Source organism: Thermobia domestica, chromosome 10, assembly GCF_964235325.1.
Source record: "Thermobia domestica chromosome 10, izTheDome1.hap1.1, whole genome shotgun sequence".
Lineage (NCBI taxonomy): Eukaryota > Metazoa > Arthropoda > Insecta > Zygentoma > Lepismatidae > Thermobia > Thermobia domestica.
The window spans coordinates 154,390,303-154,411,532 of record NC_137463.1 but is presented as its reverse complement, the minus strand read 5'-3'; the positions used below and the strand labels follow the sequence as shown (position 1 = coordinate 154,411,532).

Genomic DNA, 21,230 nt, shown 5'->3' with positions numbered 1-21,230 from the left:
AAAAATATCAAGTAACTTAAGATTTGTTCTTTCCCCATTCCTAATAACGCTAGCTTCTTAGATTTTGAATAATCGACATCTTGGAGTCATCGTTAATCAGAGATAAAAGTAAAAGAACCGAGGTAGCAAAAAAGAAAAAAAACAAACAATTTTAGGTCGTCGAAGATAACAAAAACTTGCAACAATTTGTTGCTTTAAACCGAAACAATTAGACATAGACCCCAAAGCCGTACATTCCTCAGAATACAGACTGATTATACTATCCTAAAACCCGCTAGAAGTCTGTGACCAAGCAGAGATACAAAGGAGGACCACCGTTAGAAAGTTCCTCCGAAGTACCTGCGCCTTAGTTATTCCGTCTCCGCTAGACGATCTTCAGAATTGGAATTTACGAACAAATTCTATATAACAAACAAACTTCATTACCACCAAAAGTCGGTTCTAAAGCAAAGAAGACAATAGAAAGGAAGATCTTTCAAAAACAAAAATCCAATTCAAGAAAATTTAAATAAAAAGAATACTATAATCAAAAGGTGAACTAAGTAAATATATTCTTTTTTTCTTTACATCATCATCAATTCTTCATCCCGAAATTTGATAATAGATTAGCGTTATCAAAGCAGTCAGAATGTGAGCAAGCTTCAATAAGAGATAAATAACATGTCCGGAGCTAAGCTTAAAATTAAATCGGATAGTTATAGTACAAGTCCATCGGTGATGGAAAATAACGTTAAACTTTTTTTACTGTGAGCTCACACACATGTCCCCCCCCCCCCACATCACGACATAGCTCTACCCCGAAGGAACCATGACAAACGCCATAGAGTATACAAGGAGATGAAAACTTCCTCTCACACAAAAACAAAGTAGGAAGAAAGTACTTAATTCGAATATATATATATATATATATATATATTTAAAAAAAAACAGTAAAACAAATAACTGGAAATAACGAAATAATGAAAAAATATCTATAGGATGTGTTAACCTGTATTACATTTTCCTTACTAAATCTTCCTCGTTATTGGAAATATTGTAAATATATGGTATAATAACATTACTAAATAATATGCGGCCGTATTTATGAAGTTTCGCAAGATATCAATACGCATCGATGTTATTCCACTATTAATCTTCACTTACACATCGAATTGCGACTAATTTCCACTCAACTCAATTTTATTAATTAGCTTTCCGGAAATTATAATCTTCGACGATAGGTCTGGGAGACTCCGATCGCATTCACACTCTCACTCATTTCGATCTAGTGGCCTCTCTTACGTATACTCATTATTGGGCTTATATATTTATATGTTGGGTTCCTATTATATTCTTAATATTCATAATTACGAATCAACATATCTGTATTCTCAAGTACTAGTCAGTACTACGAAACACCAACCAATTCACAAAATAGCCCATAGACTCAATAGTCCCATACTATAACATTTTTTTGTATGCGCCACTAACTGTTTGTATTGTAATATAGGTTGTCATATGTACACAATACCACCGGGGTATTGTATACATATGATACGTAATATATATATATATATATATATATATATATATATATATATATATATATATATATATATATATATATAATATACTCCACGAAGACTCCTGTTCCATCGATCTGAACTAATGTTATTTATTATTCCTACTACCTTCAGCTACTCACATTTTACCGTACCACTACTAAATTAACTAGTTAAATTTCAGGCTTACCTTCCAATAAACGAAACATTACAGATTCACTACGATAGTTAGCCTATACGCACACTGTTAAATACATTTTCTGCTATTTCTTTCAATAACTTATTACATATCCTTGTATTTGCTATCTATTAATTGGCTCTGTATATCAACAATCAGCTTTGGATACAACGTTACTAGCGTCATTTTTTCATGTTTTCCTCTGTTGTTTTGAAACACCCTATATATATATATATATATATATATATATATATATATATATATATATATATAAAATATAAAAATCAAGGTTTTTTTGAGAACAACTAATTCAAGAGTTTCCAAAGCGTTTCTAATCGATATCAATTCTTCGTAGCTATGATATAAAAACCATTATTCTGACAAAACACAAGATTGAACTACGTACGAACATTTAAACGAATTACCATAACTCCCCCATTTTCTCCAAGAAATTGTTGAATTGTTAGTATTGTTCTCTGTAAGCTTAATATGTGGATTTTTCGATATTCTGCTCGCGACCATTGTTTAAAAGTAAATCATTGTTCCTAAACAGGATCGGACTATCAAGGTGTCATTTAGCGAGGGCAGGGGTGGCAATTGCCCCTGTGAGTTTGACGAACAGATGCTTTTCAATAAATTGCGTACTAATATACTAATTAAAAACTCAAACTCTTACGTCGGTATACAATCTTGCCTTTCGTTCATTGGCGAAACCTGAAATGATGATACTGGAAGTATTTCAAGCTTACAATATTTAAGAAAATAAATAAATAAATAAAATCTCGTTTCAGTTATTTCAGAACTATAAATTGGCATAGTTTGAAAGCCTTTCTTGCCACAGTCATAGCTAGTACGTATCAAAATTTGACTTTTGAAAAATACATAAAGAAATGAATAAGAAAAAATGCCGAAACAGAAGAGTTCAATTAAGTATGCAGATTTTAAATCGGCTACAATAATTTGCTTATTTTGTAAAAGAAAACGATGAATATTGTAGTACTAACTCAAATAAAGAGGTCAGGCCTAACTAAAAGAATCGAGGCAATGTATGCGTAAAATTTGAATTATTTCTTTAAGGTCATATTTGAAAGTTTGCAGTGGTTCAGATCCTGTCCAGATTCAGTGGTCCACGGCTCATATAGCTTCGGTGCTGAACGGGACGCTGAACTCCACTCGTATAAGCCAACCAATCGAGATTAGATCCGAGTCACTGCGAGATTAGAATCGAAATAATTCCGAGAATCGTCGTTCTCGTGATAGGCCAAATCCTTCATTTGCCAATCATAAACTAAGGAGCATAAACATCTTACTATATCGAAGTCATGGGAAATGGCTAAATTGCGAAGACGTAAATACCTCTCAAATTATTGGAATGAAAACCTCCGTGTGATATGCTGTAGATATTATAGTCCTGAGAAAAAGTCTCAATAGGCACAACAACCCATCATTGACCTTTTGGCCACTACAGGGCAACTTTTTTAACAGCAGCAGGTAACAATACTCTGGATTTCGGTGAAAATGGCAGAAACCGTTATATGTTGTAGGTATTGTGATCCTGAGAAAAAGTCTTAATGGGCACAACCACAAATCACTGATCGTTTGGCCACTTTTTTAAACACAGCAGATAGCAAATGCAAGGCAAATTGCTGCAGTCTCTCACAGAGTCGCACAGCGGACCTTACTTAAGTATAAGTGTGACTTCGAATGACCAATGGGCCATTGAATAACCGTGACCATTGATTTCGTGTCCTAGAAGAGAAAGGATACATTGTCTGTCGCAACCGGACACATATTTTTCATTCGAAAGGTGCTGGGCTTCCCACACTAATTTGATATGTATTCGCTGAGTTTCCTTACACGATCGTTCCCGAAAAATCTGACTCGGAATCTGACTTTGTAATGTATAGTATGGAGCTCAATTTCTAACTTTTCATGTTTATATCTCCGTAACAGTTGCGATCGAGGATGTATCCCTTTTCGTGTTATTTTCTTTTGGGACAAAGTATCCAACGGCCATAGTCTCGATTCGAAGTCAGAGTTACACTTGGATAGGTTCCCTCGTGAGTGAAATTTTACGGTAGGTTTCGATATGAGCTCATTGATGCTTCCCTTGTGAGTATATAATAACAGATATATATCGTAAGTTCTATAGATAAAAAAAAAAAAAAAAAAAAGTATTTGTAAATAAATGAAAACCAAAGAAATTCATTTGGAAATACTGTCTTGCTACTTGTAGCATACGACGTTAAGTTGGTATTTAAAAAAAAAATAATAAGATTATTGGGTATATCAACAAGAAAAGATGCCATTCACGATATGTCGCGTTCTGAAGCAAAACAACCATAGGATAAAGCCATTCTTATTCGCTAGCATAGGAGTTTTAATCTGAGAATCAAATCAACCTTCCGATACGTTTCCGTGCTATCAAATTCAAAATTGCTATCTCTAATCTGCCATTGCCATTCCCTAATGTTTTAAATGCAAGTTCAGAAAAGTATGTAAATGTGAGATAGACTGAGTTAATAAAAATAAATTTGACTGTTTCAGCTTTCAAATTAAGTTTGTTAATCTGAGTTATCTGGTAAGGCACGATTTCCTTAGGCATTTAGCACTCCGTTTTGGAATGCTTTTCAGTGTAAAGTACCATTTCAAGCTAAACCTATTAATTCATGGAAGTCTCCCAACGACTTTATTTTCTTTCCACCGCTTTGTACTCTTTTGTGAACAATGTCCAGGCACGGATCAACTCATAGGTCACATCGTCACTTGCCCGTTCTCTACTATGAATGAAAAACTGCGATTATAATAATATATTTACCTATAGTAATTTTTTTTCTCATAGTATTTGTATTCGATGTGATATAACCGAACCATCGTCATTGCAGCGAAAAAAGTTGTGGTTTCATACGTTCATGCGTTAGACGGAACTTGGAAACATAGTGATGAACATATTCTAACTCTGGACCTTTTATCTCGCCTTAATGCACTTCTATTAACAAAACCACGGGAGAAGGCAGGAATGCATTGACTAAACTGCTAAATAAAATGAAGCTTTATTGCAGAAATTTATGCGGAACTAAAGGTTGAATGAACTATTAATACTGTTAATATAGAAGTTGGCAGACGCCATTTGGGATTTCAACAAGTTTGTAAATAATGGAGTTTACTGTAACCAAAAGTGAGAAAATACTACTTTATATAAAAAGTGAAAGAGTAGGTTATTTGAGCTTCTACGATTATTCTCAAATGTAGATATTTTGGATGTTTTCCTACATCTGTTAAAATCTGAGCCATCACTGACAACGTCAGTGTAACTTAACTACTTAGAATAGTGTTTTTCATTTTCAAATTTTAATGTTGAGGGATAATAATTCCGTGTATGTTTTCCATCAGACTTAAGATATCCGCTTCACAATCTTCACTTGCGAATATAATCACTATTTGTTTGCTTTGTGTGAATTTTCTCATATTTTCAGAATACTGTGAGGTAAGGTATAAGAAAGGGAAAACAAGACACAACATTTGCAACGTAACACTGAAAAAAGCAATCAAGAGGAAAAGAGTTAATGAAAATATTGGCAAGCCTCCATGTCCAGAACAAATTGCTACAACAGTGAGACGATGTTCTTTGATAATGATCTCTTTTTTTATCTCAATTTCGTTCAATAGAGTGCCTTTTGGATACGATCATCAATAAAAGGGTGTTCACTTATTCATGAAATTCCTCGCAGCCATATTTAATTCAATATTTTTGGATTTAATAAAACAATTTCGATTTCTCTGTCACTTTCGTACAATACTCTTACCTCACTAATTTGTGTGTGGATTTCTGCACATGTCAAGAAACTCGATTGGGGATTCAATTTTTGTAATTCCTAATATGGGCGGGTTCAATTCTCGGCTGGAGTGCATTTTATATATCATTGTAGTACAGATTTCACCTAAACTCTATGACCACGTTGTTGCAGGCGTCGGTGCTAAAAGGGGACCTAAATTTCAATAAGCAAAGAAGCAACTGAGAAGACATTGAGTTTTAAAATTGCTTTTGTGTTTGGTAAAATTTTTTTAACTCGTTTGATCCCACTGTCCTTAAAGAGGACAGTCTACTTAAGTAACGATTTCATAAAATGTATTGCGTTTTTAGGTCTTTTATATATTTAATATGCTCAAAGAAGAGTGAAAGAGATTAAAATAATATATGCTCTCCGAAAATAAAGTTGCGTTTCATCTCAATGTGAAAATATATTTTGCCCGTTTGAAGGCTCTCTGATGTATTGATTATAAATTTAATTTTGTTCTGGTGATGCTTCCCAAGCAACCGAGTTGTAATCGAACACATGCTAAAGGGATTGTAATTTTCATTCTGGGATGAATGACATTTTCTCCTTAAATGATAAAGTGCGTTCTCCACTGCTATTATATTGCATGTTCTCATTTAATTTCTGCATTGTTGTCAACAGATGGCACTACATCTACTAGTTGATTATTACTAAGTCTTTACACAGGAGCTTTTAACTACTTTAAATTACTTATCAGTTAAATAAAGAAAAATAAATTATTGTTTATTTGTAATATGGAATTTGAATACAAAATCAATGAAAACTGCTTTTGTTGAATGGATACAAAAGTCTCGTAACAGTTATTTTGATCCCTATTCTTATTTATGATAATTGTGCTTCCAAGGTATAAAGTAAAAAGGTGCCCAGCTATATTATGCCCAGTAACTATGATTGCAAACAATTTTGGATATCGTTATCAGAGGTGCCTAACAGTGGAATAAGTTCCTGATGAGTTAGCTCGAATTGATTCAGCAGAAACCATAACCGATGCTGTTGTTACTATTCTCCCGCCAAGTGCCACAGGTGATATTACAAACGAAGACGAAGGTAATGTCGAGGACACTGGTGAAGTGGACGTTGTCGATGTTCCGGGAGAACTTGAGTTGGAGTGTACTGTTCTTGATCATCTATGCGCTGATAACCAAGACGGTAATCTGTTCACGAATAGCAAATGTACTTTAGAGTATGAAACGCCTATATGGAGGGAGAAAGAACCGTATTATTCGAAATGTGTGAATAGTGACTGTGATGCTGCTGCAGTAGCATCTCAGAATCTCAAGGACAAACTACAGAGCCATATTCCGCTCCAAATTTTGGAGAGTTCGTAACGTTTGATGTACTAGAGTATATTGTGAAGGAAAGTGTTCTCTATGTTACTACTATCAGGAATGATACCAAGTTCGTGTTTTCAGTGGAAGAACTTAGAGCTTTCCTCGGCATTCTTATCCTTTGAGGTTACAATAGATTGTAGTCAGAGTAAAGACCGAGGTGTTTCCGTTGTATAGCAGTCAATGACAAGAAATCGGTTTCAAAAGTTGAAATCATTTCTACATTTCAACGACAACAACGATGTAAATTTGGACAAGGCATTGAAAGTTCGACCATTGATAGATATGCTAAATTCAGGTTTTCAGAAATTCGATGTTTTCGAAAAGCATCTTTTAGTGGACGAAATGATCGTAAAATATTTCGGCCACCACAGACTGGAACAATTCATAAAAGGAAAGCCAATTCGATTTGGTTACAAGTTGTGGGCTATATGCGGAGCTGATGGCTACTGCTTCAGTTTTGATTTGTATTGTGGACGTGCATCTGACGATAACAAGGATAGGATACCACTTGGAACAGAAGTTGTTGAAAACCTTATCACTATTGTAAGTGACCCGCTCTCCTACGAACTGTTTTCTGATAATTATTTCACTAGTTTCCACTTTGTTAATTTAGTTCGTTAAGGTTCAAAGCAACAGGAGCTGTTCGTGAAAATAGGTTGAAGAAATGTCCGCTTGCAAGCAGCTCCAAAAGAAAGGAAGGGAAACCATGACTTCAGATTTGATACAACAAACGAACTTCTAGTGGTAAAATGGAATGATAACAATTGTGTCACCTTAGTAACAAATTACGATGAGATAAATCCTACTCGACAAGCCAGAAGATATTCCCGTGAAAGAAAGGAAAGAATTACTATTCCGCTACCTCAACTCGTTGCAAATTACAACAAGAATATGGGAGGGGTTGATTTGCATGATTGGCTGGTATTAAAGTATCAAGTTTCTATCCGTGGCAAAAAAAATGGTATTGGCCAATATTCGTGCGAATGCTTGATATGGCTATCGTCAACGTTTGGCTGTTACACAAAAGGATGATTTCGCAACCAATTACTATGCTAAACTTTAGAAGAACAATTGCTTTGGCCTTGATCAAGACAAAATCTCCAGGACCACTTTCTACATCAGTTGTATCAAGAACCAAATCCAAAGCCCAACTTCCTCGCCTACCAGATGACATTAGATTTGATGGAAGAAACTACTTTCCTGGGAAGAGGGAAAAGCAAAGGAAATGCCAGCAAGAAAACTGCGGACCTTTTGTATGAAATGTAACGTGTCTTTGTGTATTTAGTGTTTTGCTGTTTACCATACGAAAAACTAGGAGTAAGAAATAACGTAATAAACAGCAATAAGAAAATGTCATGTTCTCATACTGACTGAAAGTGTATTCTAACGTAAAGTTTATTGTTCTAATTCCTGAAATGTACGAGGCACGTCCAGAAAGTAAGTTCCGTTTGGTAATAAAATTAAATTGTGTACAGGTACAGAAAAATTATTTATTGCACAAAATTCTACAACTCTTAAACTACTTTTCCACATAACTGCCGAAATTTTGCAGGCATTTGTCATAGCGTAGCACAAGGTTTTGTATACCTTATTCATATACGTTTGCCGCCTGTGTCTTGGTACCCAACGTGAGCAAAGTTTACGAAATTTCAGTTGTTTGGTAACAATTTCATGAATTAGTGATCGTGAGATTTGGGGAAATTCCATACCGAGAGCACTAATTGTAAACCTGCGGTTTTCCTGGATCTTGTCATCAATCGCGTGAAAGATGGCCGCCCACTTCGTTCTTCATCGTGCACGTCACTACGTCCTTCATTGAATTGTCGTACCCATCTTCTCACCATTGAATCACTCATCGCATTTTGTCCGTAAACATCGCAAATTTGCCGATGAATTTCACTCGGTTTCACTTTCCTCGCATTCAGAAAACGAATCACCGCTCTGATTTCACAAGTGGCGGGATTTTCAATCAACACCGACATTGTAAACAAGGACAACAAAGCGTACGTGACTGACAGCGATCTCCAAATGGCGCACGTTTCTTCTTCTTGATACAGAGCGTCTACCGCGCATGTGCGGAACTGTGAGCGCAGCGCTGCAGCAGAGATACATTGAAATGGAACTTATTTTCTGGACGTGCTATGTATGTATCATTTTAAATAGTATTTCAATAGTACATTAAAGCATTGTAAAAGATAAAAAATAAAGTGTCTTGCAATGCAATATATGTTTATTCCATATGTATGTAATGCGTTTATTATTGCATATGCAAATAATAATAATATAACTTAGATAAATATTTTTATTTACGAAATAATATATTCTAACTTATGTTAAAGAAAATAAATATTTAAAGTTACGTGCATTGTTAGAAAATTATCAATAAAGAAATTCAGAAAAAAAATATATGAAAGTATATCATAAAAAGCCAGTGTCCTCAAATGCTTTTCGTTACCTTAGAAATTCTGTCAAACTGCAAATGCTTATCGTTAATACGAAAGGAATTTGAAAGAAATTCCAAACTTTTTAAAAAATATATACACTTGGTCCTTAACGGGTTAACTTTGTTGTACTCTTTGGTTTAATATTACATGCTGAAAGGACTTACAGTATTTGTTGTAATGAATACTGTTAATAAAAGTTATTTGCATGAGTCGCCCTAAACGTAAACAATGGATGTACACATAGTACTGGATTATTTATTTATTTATTTATTTTTTTTTAATAGAGTCAGTTATGAACATGACAGTCGCAACGGGGATAGAAAGATGGTAAAACGAAAAGTGCTTCTGCTGGAAAAGTATTTGAATATCCCATTTGATCCTGAACTGACCGAAAATACTGATTTTTTCATTTCATCATTCATTGTATAAGCTTAAATCAGATTTTCCATCTCAAAAAGGTCTTTTACTCTGATGTCCACTTACGTGTTTATGAAGTTCGTTGTCAACGTGAGGAAATGTATGTTGGTAGTTTTAAAACGCAATTCGAGACATACAATCCCTTGTGAGGTTCGTCAAGGCATATAAGGGATCCGAACACTTAGTAAATGAAGTGAGGGTATTAGAATAACGTAGAAATTAAAGACTTTTCTAAAATTTAATCCAAAGGTTTTAATGATTTTTTAAAATTTAATCCAAAATTAAATAAGGACGTAGATAATCTTGAACCTAGGTAGTCTCCTCTTATTAAGCACTACACTCAAAGGGCCAGCACAGTTACAAAATATGAGAGGAAGAGCTTAAAGTTAGGCCGTGATATTTATTCTGGGCGTGAAGCTTCATTAACATTTTTGGCAGCTGTTTCTCTGTGTATCGTGTTTTCATCGTGTTCTGTACAATAAGTCGTGTTATTTGTTCTTTCACATACGCAATTTTTGTTACAGAGAAACGGAAATTAGTGTTTGTGAGTGAAGGTAGATATGATAAATCAGTTTCACATGTGCTCAATACCCTTAATACTCAATTCTAATATGCACGTATTAATTTCAATGGTATCATTCAAAAGAAAGTGAAAGAAATACTAAGCCTAGAATATGACAGGATTCTGTAAAGTGATTTCAACTGCAAACTATAGGAGAATTTAAAAATAGTAATTATTCCTTTGTATATGTGTATTACTTCTGTTAACTATTAATTTTTGTGTGAATTTAAATAGTACATTAAGCGTATGTTTATAAATTCATCTCATTATTATTGTTAGGAGTAACAATAATAGTAGTATAAGTGCAAGTCAAAAATTTTGTAATATTTAGGGTCGCGTACTAGCTTCATGCCCCACATTACAACGAAAGCTGCTTAGTATTCAAAGAGAGTATACGTTGAATCTGAATCCGTCTTTTGATCCACAACCGCTGTTGCCCGTTAAGACACATAATTCGTGCACTGCAGCTTCCACCTACTTTATGTTATTGAAGTATCGCGAGACCAGGAAGTAGGCCATGGATCGGAAGTAACAAATAGTATACGGTGCGAGGTTCGTACTATACGCTAGGTGTAACATGAGTTCAAAAGTACCTGAAGTTTATTCCTTGTCTTTTTAGATGTAATGGATTTTTCGTTGTCTTGATGTAGAAGGGCTCGTGTTTGTTCACAACTGCAGGATATTTTTTGACAGACGATGACGTAATCCGCTCAGGGATAGGTTGATATTATTCATTCAACCATCTGAAACGAACTCTAGTGAATGTATTTCTTCATCATTTTACCAGGCGCAAAATGTCACCTTGTGATCAAAACACCCATATTCGGCCACCGGTTTCGGCACTTTTGCACGTTCGGTTTCGGAAAGTTATCAGCTTTTCGTCGTACATTATTATTCTAAGGTAATTCAGAACAGGCGGATTTTCCAAAAGTTTATGTGCTTGACGGGTCAATTCGTAGATTTAATTCAGCAATTTGTGCCAAGGTCATAAAGACAATGAAAAACATTGAATTAATGCCGAGTTTGACTGATAACCTTCCAGTGCTGGTCGCCGAATTTGCCTCTGTGGCCTGACGCACGACCTAAATTATTTTCGGCGATCTGGCCTTCTTGGCTGATGGATGAACAGAGTTTTACAATCTGGTTGCTGTTCTGTAATCAACTTCACTTTCAGCTTTCTCCAACAAATGTTTTGGCATGCTTCCGTAGCGTTATTCGAACTTGTAAAGCAAAAGATCCCTAATTTCACTTTGTTGCACTTGTATCTTTGCAGCTGTCAAATTAAACACAAAACGCGTCACTGCACAACCTTTCAGAGCACAAATTACCAATATTTATATCCGTCACAATGACTATCTTCAAGGGCTTGAGTCAAGTCGTTCACAGTGATATACACGTCGCAATGAAGGCACTTGCACCAAGTTTACAAGACATATAATTCCCCTTTGTACTATTATAATTATGATTAACAAGAGTAAGTTTTTAATACGTATGCATTAGGTATCAATTCGTCCTTAGAAAATGTATTTTCATGTAACTATTTTCTAACTATTGAAAACCAGTAACGGTAAGTATTAGCTTTCAAATTTTCAGACGAATTCATTTTGTATGTATATAATATGTAATTCTTAGTTTTTCTTCTTAGTCAGCACAGAGCGATGGTGTCGATTACGAGGGAACATGCTTTTCTATTTTAAATCCAGAGAGCAGTGGTCTGAACCTGTTGGAGTGATAATTCTTGAACAGTGTACTATTACTTTGGATACTCCAACGACTGAAGGTCCATACGGTTTTCTTTTAGGTAAGTAAATTATACAGTAAAATAATTAAAGCCGTTAAAACTTAAATATTTAGAATTTTATTTCCATGTCTGTCAAAACATTAAGGTAAACATTGCCTTATTTCACTGTACTCAGTGGATGAAATTAAATGTGTCCTCTACATAGTTTGCTGGCAGCAAAAAGAGAACATATGTACACTGGTCTTTCGCAGGTTAAAGTACAGTTCCGGAAATAAAATATCCCCTCATTCGGATCTCCGGGGGGATGACTTGGGAAGGACTATTGGATGAGAAAGTAATAATGAGAGGAAGACAGACAGAGAAAGAAAGGCAGGGAAGAGCAAAAGGTTTGGGATAGGGACATGGAACGTACGTACTATGTTACAGGGAGAAAAATTAGAAAATCTTATCAAGAAGAAATGAAACAAAATAACCTTAATTTGGTAGGAGTTTGTGAAGTTAGATGGGAAGGTAATGGGATGTTGAACAGCGAAGGATATAGAATGTTTTACTCAGGTAATGAAAAGGGTGGCCATAATAACGTAGGAATAATTCTTGGAAAGCGTTTAAAGGAGAAGGTAGTGAAAGTACAATTTATTGATGATAGAGTTATGATTTTTATGGAATATTTACGATGATCGACCAATATATTTTTTGCTTGCGCTAGAGAGTTAGTTCGAAGTTTGAAACTGACTCGTATTATTTGTCCTTTTAAGCATAATAATAGCGCAAAGAATAACACCTTTGCATACCAACTTTCAAATTCTACAATTATTTTTTGTAGAAAGTGTAACAGTGGCTAGAAGACTCAGCGCTGGACATTGGAAATAACTTCAGAATCAGAGGAACGCTGGTACTTTTCGAAGATTACTTCAGTTTTGGAAGAAAAGTAGTAGTCTGAGGGCGCGAAGTCAGGACAATGTGACGGATGGTAAATTAACAGACAACCGGGATTTTGCATAAAGTTAAATGTTTCTTAGGCTTCGTAGGCGGAAGCATCGCCGACTAACAGTGTACGCCTTTTCTAGGTGTGCCACATCGTTTTACCGTCAGGGCACCACGAAAATTTGAAACTGACCCCTGTAATATGTCCCAGTTATGCTATGATTGTAGGTTAGGTGGTAGTGAGGATTACGTCAGGAAAACTAAAAATATGACTTCCTTGGCAGAAGTCTAGGGTAGGGTATGTGGGGAATGCTTCTACTATTTATTCTTAACGTTAGTCTCTGAGTCGTCGTAATATACCTTACATTCGCCCATGGTCACAAGAGATCGAACAGTCGTTCTCATTGGGCACGCAGAGGGATCATTCCTGTTTCTGAAAAGGGGTTGAGCATGACTTGAGACTTTAACATCACAACTTCAAAACTCTTGTATCAATAAGCGTCAAGATTATACAATGGTATTGAAGAAATGGGCACATTTACTACATAAGTTTTAAACTTGTAGTACTACTCCTTTTGTGTAGGGCAACAACTTATTGAACGCTCCACATGTTGCGTGGCATTACAAGGTAAATGTACTATGATAAAGAAAAGTTCAGCGTAGAATAAGGCTAACATATGTGAAGCGCAACCTTCGTGCTCAAATCCGAACATAGTTTTTTTTTTTTTTTTCAGTGTAAAATATTTCAAGGTAATTATGAATGAAAACTATATTCGAATGTGTATAACTTATACTACAAAGCAGACACACAGTGTAAACGCTCTGAGAAAGATATATGCATGTCACATACATATGCGTAATATGCGCATTCCTCACATGCGAAGTGGCTACGAGACTGACGTTTAATAAACGTGAACTCCTTTGTTGGCTAGTAGTTAGTGTACGCGCCTTCGGCGTGGAAGATAGGAGTTCGATTTTTAATGGAAGCTCATGTGATTTGGATCCCACATTAGGCTGTTAGTCCACATCTCCGGTGCTGAACGCAACACTAAGCTCAAAATCAACCAATACAGTGTGCGCAAGCCCGGTTGGAATCCTGATCTTTGCGCGCTCAGACATATATGTAGTACGTCAGTGTATTTATTTCTGTTTCTTTACTCTATTCCCACTTTGTTTCATTGTTTCCATCCACATTTAGCGCGTAGTAATATTTCGAACCGTAAAAGAATGGAACCTGTAGTAGTGAAACTTCAACACGAATTGCCTGGTTGCCAGTCTCATACGTTATCCTTACTACACGCCGAACAGTGCTAACTTTTCTCAGTTAGGTATTTCTTTTCTAATTACCATGCAATATGGCCACATTGTCATATCTTTACCGCCTACCGCAGAAATAAGACATTGCAATTAAAGATCATATTGCGTTTTCATCCTTTTACGTCTAGTATGACCCACGCTGAGGTCGGGTGCGAGTTGTAGACCACCCGATACATACTTACATACATATCTATCTATATCGATCTAGATAGATATGTATATCGCTTCAACTGGTCGCTTCGTCGCCAAGAAGTAGATAAAAAAGAAAAATATTTATGTCAACAAAGAATCTTAGAAAAAATTGCATTCTATTCCGTTAATAATAACATAAGCTAATTTTTAAAAAATGATACAAAAAAATCAAGGTCGCTGCGTCCTCTAAAATGAAAGAAAAAAAAAAAAACTTACATTTTTAAAACTATAGTCGTTAGTGCATCTAGGTTTGAATAAGTTGGCTATCTGAACTTGTTTATAATATCACTAAAGTTTGTTTTATTATCTACATCCAAAATGAATTAATTAAAAATGATTTTATCTTATTCTTACAACCGGTCGTCTCTCGATTTTGAAGTGTTTCCAATTGCTGGATATTACCCGATATCTTCTCAAAAAATCAAATAATTCTGTTTGGTCGTGCGACGGAAAAGCATTTAACAGCTTCTAAATTTCTATATGGGAACATTGAAATTGTGTTTAAAAATAGTAACTGCTCTTAGAGCTACCAGTATTTTAAGAATATATTCGTGTGACACAAGCGAGTGATAATCCTTGGTGGGATGCTGATTTAGCATAAGGAGAGACGATTCACTTCAAGGTCATAGAAGTACAGGGTACAATTGTGCAAAGACAATGAAGAAGCGAAGCAGGAATCGAATCTTACGGTAGCTCCATGGAGGAAGTGGTTGTCTAGCATACATAATGTTCGCGTGCGAGCGAGCGAGCGAGAGAGAGAGAGAGAGAGAAAAGAGAAAAAGAGAAATGTAACATGTGGTCACTGAAATGAATCAGTTCAACCGTCCGCGCTTCATTGAGTAGAAAATAGTGTTCTTTGTAAACACCTTTCTTGGAAGTTGGTTCTACGCAGGGTGGAAAAAAATCATGATTTTTTTGATTTAAATCGATTTTTTTGATTTAAATCAAATCTTTCTCCTCGTATAATACAAGTCGCGAACTGAAGAAAAAGCATTAGGAATTAGTATTAAATGCTAATTATGCCATTTAAGTGAAAGTATTAGGGTTGAATTTTGAATTATCCCAATCGTTAACCTATATCAATCCCAAACAACGTTTCTTAACCCTTTTAAATTATGGCTCCTTTTAAAGGTAAATTATAGACTTTCAGTCAAGCAGCTACAGCATCGTCCCTATTTATCCTAGGATCATGGTGCATACATCACTCCCTTTAGAAAAGAACAGCTTTTGAAACGGTAACATTCACAATTTCCCTATCATGTCCCTGAAACGGGAAATTTTGAGAGAAATCTGCATTTTTTTTTTTTTTTTTACTTTTTCAAAAAAAATTGATCCCCTCTGGATTCCCCTGTGTTAACACAGATCTCAAAATCAACTGGGAAATACTAAGGGTGTACTAAATGTGTGTACAGTATTTCAAGTTTCTATTTTGAGTAGTAAGGGTGAGGAAACTATTTAACAATGAGCTAAGAACATCCCCACAATGCCCCAGATGACGCGGATGTAATATAAAAATTTCCTCGGACATCCCTATTTATCCTAGGAACATGATTTGTACATTATTCTCTTCAGAATAAAACAAATTTTCAAACGGTACCCTTCAAATGTCTCCATATATCTGGGGCGGGTAAATCAGGAAAAAAAGGAATTTTCTGTTAAAAATATATTTTTTAAAATTTTTACCTCTGTGGACCCCTCCCCCTGTTTTAAGGCAGAGATCTGAAACAAATCTGAAAAATACTGAGAGATACACCGAGTAAATGTGCAAAATTTCAATCTTGTAGGTGCAGAAGTAAGCCCGCGAAAAATAATATTCCCCAAATACCCCAGATTCCCGTATAAAACAGGATCCCAGCTAACAGTTTTCTGAGACATCCCAATTTATAATAGGAGCATAGTACGAACATCATTTTCTTCAGAATACAACAGCCTTTCAAACGGTACCATTCATATGTCTCCATCTGAGACTCAAAAATCACGAAAAAAGCTATTTTTTTGGTTAAAAATATCCTTTTTTAACATTTTTGCCCCTCTGGACCCCGCTGTTTCCACGCAAAGATCTGAAAACATCTGAAAATTATTAAGGGGTGCAATGAAAGAGTGTGCAAAATTTCAGTCTTCTGAATGCAAAAGGTAGCCCGTCAAAAAATAATAATACGCATAACAAAAAATATCTTTTTAAATTTATGACGTCATCACACACTATGCCTCAACGCAGAAAGGCGTGAAAGCATATGCACCGTGTTCTAAAATGCGTCCAGTCTTGAAGAAAACGAAGTAAAAAGCCTTATTGGTACTTTTTAACTGAATAATGAAGAATCTCCCTATCACCTAAAAATAGGTGATATAATTTAAAAGGTTAAGCATTATGAAAAAAGAACAGCAACGTTTATCAAAATGACACATTTTATCACAAAAGTTACTGATATTTGGCAGGGGCCTATTTTTAAAAACTCAGAACTAGCTTGCAGCATGAAATACATAAATTTCGCCTAAAGTTATAAAATTAAAAAAAAAGTTGGAGAGGGGATAGGGCCCCTCTAAATACGCCCTATTATCTGAGAACAAACAAACAGACACGCACAAAAAAGAATTTTTGCCTTAAATGTCGATGGTGATTTCCCCGTTGGAATAGTTAACGATTTTAAAACCCAAACCCAATGTTACGAAAAGAAGAAAGCAGGATTGCTCCGTTACCTGTTCAGAAGGGGATTTCCCCTAATCATCCTCTGCATGACACTTGTTTTCATAGTATACTGTACATTTGAGTCTCATTGTATTATGATTATTAACTTCCATAATCGAAAAAAAAAAAACGGAAGAGAAACGAGATTTTACTTATTTTCACTTTAAATTAATTAATTTCGGAATTCGATTTAAATCAACGATTTTTATTTTAAAAAAATCAAGTGATTTAAATCTTGATTTATATTGTGATTTAAATCAGACTGATTTAAATCAATCCACCCTGGTTCTACGTGTTGATTATTTTTCATTAAAGCACTCCTTTAAAGGAAAGTGTAAGTATTCGCTGACACAGGTATCTTTCTTTTTTCTTTTCATAAAATGAACTTACATAACGTGGGATTAATAATAAATTGATGCATTATGATACAAATAAAGTTCTTGACTGCAACTGCAGGGTTCAGTCTCCGTTTATTTTGTGATAATACGTTTCTTGATTAACAACGGGCAAGGTCGCCGATCATGGGGGGCCGAGGGGAACCGGGCCCCCCCAAAGCACATGTGGGCCCCTACTGTATTTGTGTATTTGTACTGATTATACTACAATATTTGGCATAATTTGAGTGCAATTTGTCTTAAAATCTTCATATATATATATATAAAGTGAAACCTGTCTATGTTGGCCACCATCGGTTCCATCGAAAAGTGGCCAACTTACAGAAAATAAGTGTGATTTGTGTATTTTTAGAATAGAATTTATAGTATTACTTGATCGTAAAATTTTAATAAGCAGTGGCACGACAGCTACTTATAAATAATGTATATAGAGTAATCATAAAAACACACAGTACTAGAAAATATTACTATAGTATGTTTAATATATGTGCATACATTTCTCTTCCTGAAAACTAGTCTGGTACATTGGATTATTCGGATTGAAAACACAATAACACAACCATGAAATAGAAGCGTATGTACGCAGGTTATTGAAATTGATATTATCGCACACTGAGTTATTCAGATTGAAAACAAGAAAAGCCAAGTTATAAATTGAGAAATTCATATGCAATTTATATGACTTCTTTTCAGTTGTTACTGAACGGTAGTTCATTCTAGACGTATTTGTTTTATTCTTTTTGGCAAATATACACATTCTAATATTGTAATTAACTACCTCTTGTTAATGAGCTAGAAGTGTTTCCCTCGGAGCAAAAGATGTTTTGAGAAAATCTTGAGGGAATTGATATTTCAAAAACTCCGCTATCTTTTGACAAGCCGACAGGTGCCAATAGTTGACAATTGAGATGGTTAGTTTTAACCTTGAGAATTTCCTGGAATTACTAAAGCTCCCCACTGATGAGAGGGGTTGATATAGCTAATGGTTTATTAAAACAGACAGGGTAAACAAATACGTACAACCATTTCCTGAATTCCTGTACGTGCTTTTTCTTATTCACACTTTCCTTCACCACCCTTTTATGAGGGTAGTGTTCTGGCCATTGACCTCCAAGAGCAAATCGTGCGAATCTATGCTTTTTTGTGTTCAGTCACAAATACAGAATATCTGCCTCTCATATGGGAATACGAAAGAATTAAGAAAAATAACAAAACGGTATTTTTTCGTGGCCAAGCCACGTAGGTAAATTTATCATTATCATCATAGGGTAAACACTGCTTCAGTGTGGCCAACTTCCAAGATAGACAGGTGGCCAACTTATAGAATAGTAAGTAACGAATGGCTTATGGGAAAATGCAGGTTCAAGACGAACTAGGCCAAGATAAGCAGGTGGCCAACTTAGATAAGTGGCCAAATTGACAGGTTTCACTGTATATATATATACCTTCTGCATCTGAATGGATCCCCCCAAAATTTACAAAGAAATCGGCGCTCTTGACAACGGGCCTTCCACAAGGACTGCAAGCTGACTTTTATATATAGAAAATACATGTTGATTTTTTTCAGGAACGAATCTGAAGGGGGAAAAGATAAAACAAGAATTTTTATCGTTGAACTATAGCAATAATCAAAGTACACAAGAACGCAGCTTAAGGTCGCAAATATATTTTAAATGAACTTCGTAAGTTAGTTAATTTGGGGTTTTGATTCCTTTGGGCACCGAGGCTCTATAGGACGTGGACACAGAGCTTAATGTGGAAACCACATGAGCTCCAAGTCCTGCGCCGAACATGTAGCCACGAGCAAGTTCACGAAACTTCGTACATAAACAATATAGTATAAAGATTAGCTGAACTACACAATTTTTGCACAGCGCATCATTCACATATGAGCATGAATCTCCTTGTTATTCCTCACATCTGCACATGTCCCTTTACAGACACAAGTGAACGACGTCTTGATAAAAATTGGCAAGAGATACCAAAAAGGGGAGATTTTTCCATCACTTTTTCAATATCTCGCACCGTTTGCAAGATTTGAGCCTACTTCCGGTTGGAGTTTTTAATTCATGTATGATCAGTGTTTTCTTTCTTCTTGCATGCAGTATATAATAAGCAAATACATTACACACACAGTTAATTATTATGTCAGTGTTATATGGTGTTCATTGGGCAAAACACTCCAAACAATAAGAATTCAACTTGCTTTCACAACAAGAACAAGAATAAGAATGCAAAACAATAAGAGTGGAGAAATTGTTATTCTTCGTTTTTCATTATCATTTGGTTATGAGACAAACTCCTGAAAGGTATGCAACTCCGTATATAATTATGTGGTGTTGGAATGTATAACGTGGAGGGTATGATGCTTTAGTTTTTTTCTAATTTCGACACTTCCAATGTAGCCGTAAAAATGTAATAAAGAAATAATGCCCATGTTTTTTTTTTAAATATTCAATTAGAACTGGACAATCTACATAAAATTTGCAATCGATCAGTGAGAACGTCATCTTTCTAGAGCCTGTAGTTTCCGAGACCTCATTGTCGAAAGAATTGGCCACAAATATATAAACGTTCACAAACGTATAGTTTAAAAAAACTCCAAAGATGGCAGCACATTTCATTTGCATTGATTTTGGAAAAGGCTTATTAAAATACAAAGGCTTTAAACAATAATTTAAAAAAGTAAACTTTATTGAAAAAGGTGTATTTATATGTATTTTTAAAGTGCACATATTTTTAAAAATTTGTCTTTGTTAAACGAAATCAAATAACCGTAAATCAAAGGTTTGAAATCCACAGTTTTAGGTCGGAGCTCAGGCGCTTTTGTTGCTATTGTAGTCTTTTAATAGATAGATAATGAATAGGCCTGTGTACGTTTTGATTTCATACTGAAAACAATATGAACGTCTAAATGTTCTGGAAAGACATTTTTCAACAACAGTAATATTGAAGGGAGAACATAAGAATTTCAAATTAAACTAACAACACACACAGCAGTATAACCAGCATTTTTTTCTATGGGAGCAGGACTTAATTTTATTTTTATTTTTATTTTATTTTATTTTATTTATTTTTTTTTTTTTTAGGAGGGGTGAATATTTTGCACTAAAAGCAAACCACCTGTTGTTTCATATTTATTATTTATTTGCTACTTTATTGAAATATGAGTCCTGAGACTATGTAAAAACCCATAAACTGTAGATATGCCAATTCATAAGGAAACAAAAAATGTCCATCGAACAATTGACTTTGTGTTAACATGGGTATTAACAACGAGGAAATATTAGAGCAAAATTCAGTAATAAGTTCGCAACTGTATGCATCCATCTTCATTTCACTTCGTTAATTATCATCGTTACCACCGTCTTTCTTGGCCTTGAAGCATAAGCATGAAACGTTAAAGTAAAGAAAAGGGAAGAAAGTTGCTATTGGACTGCCTGTAATCTCAGTTAGTTGGGAAGGAGCTTTTCTGTTATGACGGCTTCAACACGGAAAAACAGAAACACTCCCTTTATTTAAAATAATAATAATAATAATAATAATAATAATAATAATAATAATAATAATAATAATAATAATAATAATAATAATAATAATAATAATAATAATAATAACAATAATTATAATAATAATAATCAGGGGTACCATTTAGAAAAAGCG

General features: G+C 34.9%; 1 protein-coding gene across 3 annotated transcripts in view; it reads left to right on the top strand.

The window, feature by feature from the left end:
• The window catches only part of LOC145662782 (inositol polyphosphate-4-phosphatase type I A), a 422,451-nt gene that overhangs the window by 155,270 nt on the left and 245,951 nt on the right, over window positions 1-21,230 (top strand). For 2 of the 3 annotated variants that reach the window (XM_081728656.1, XM_081728655.1), the window contains one exon: window positions 11,958-12,113. In XM_081728656.1, the coding sequence (XP_081584782.1) occupies window positions 11,958-12,113 (156 nt within the window). Of the gene's footprint in view, window positions 1-11,944; window positions 12,114-21,230 lie in introns of all 3 variants that reach the window. The other variant, XM_081728657.1, reaches the window with a different exon arrangement.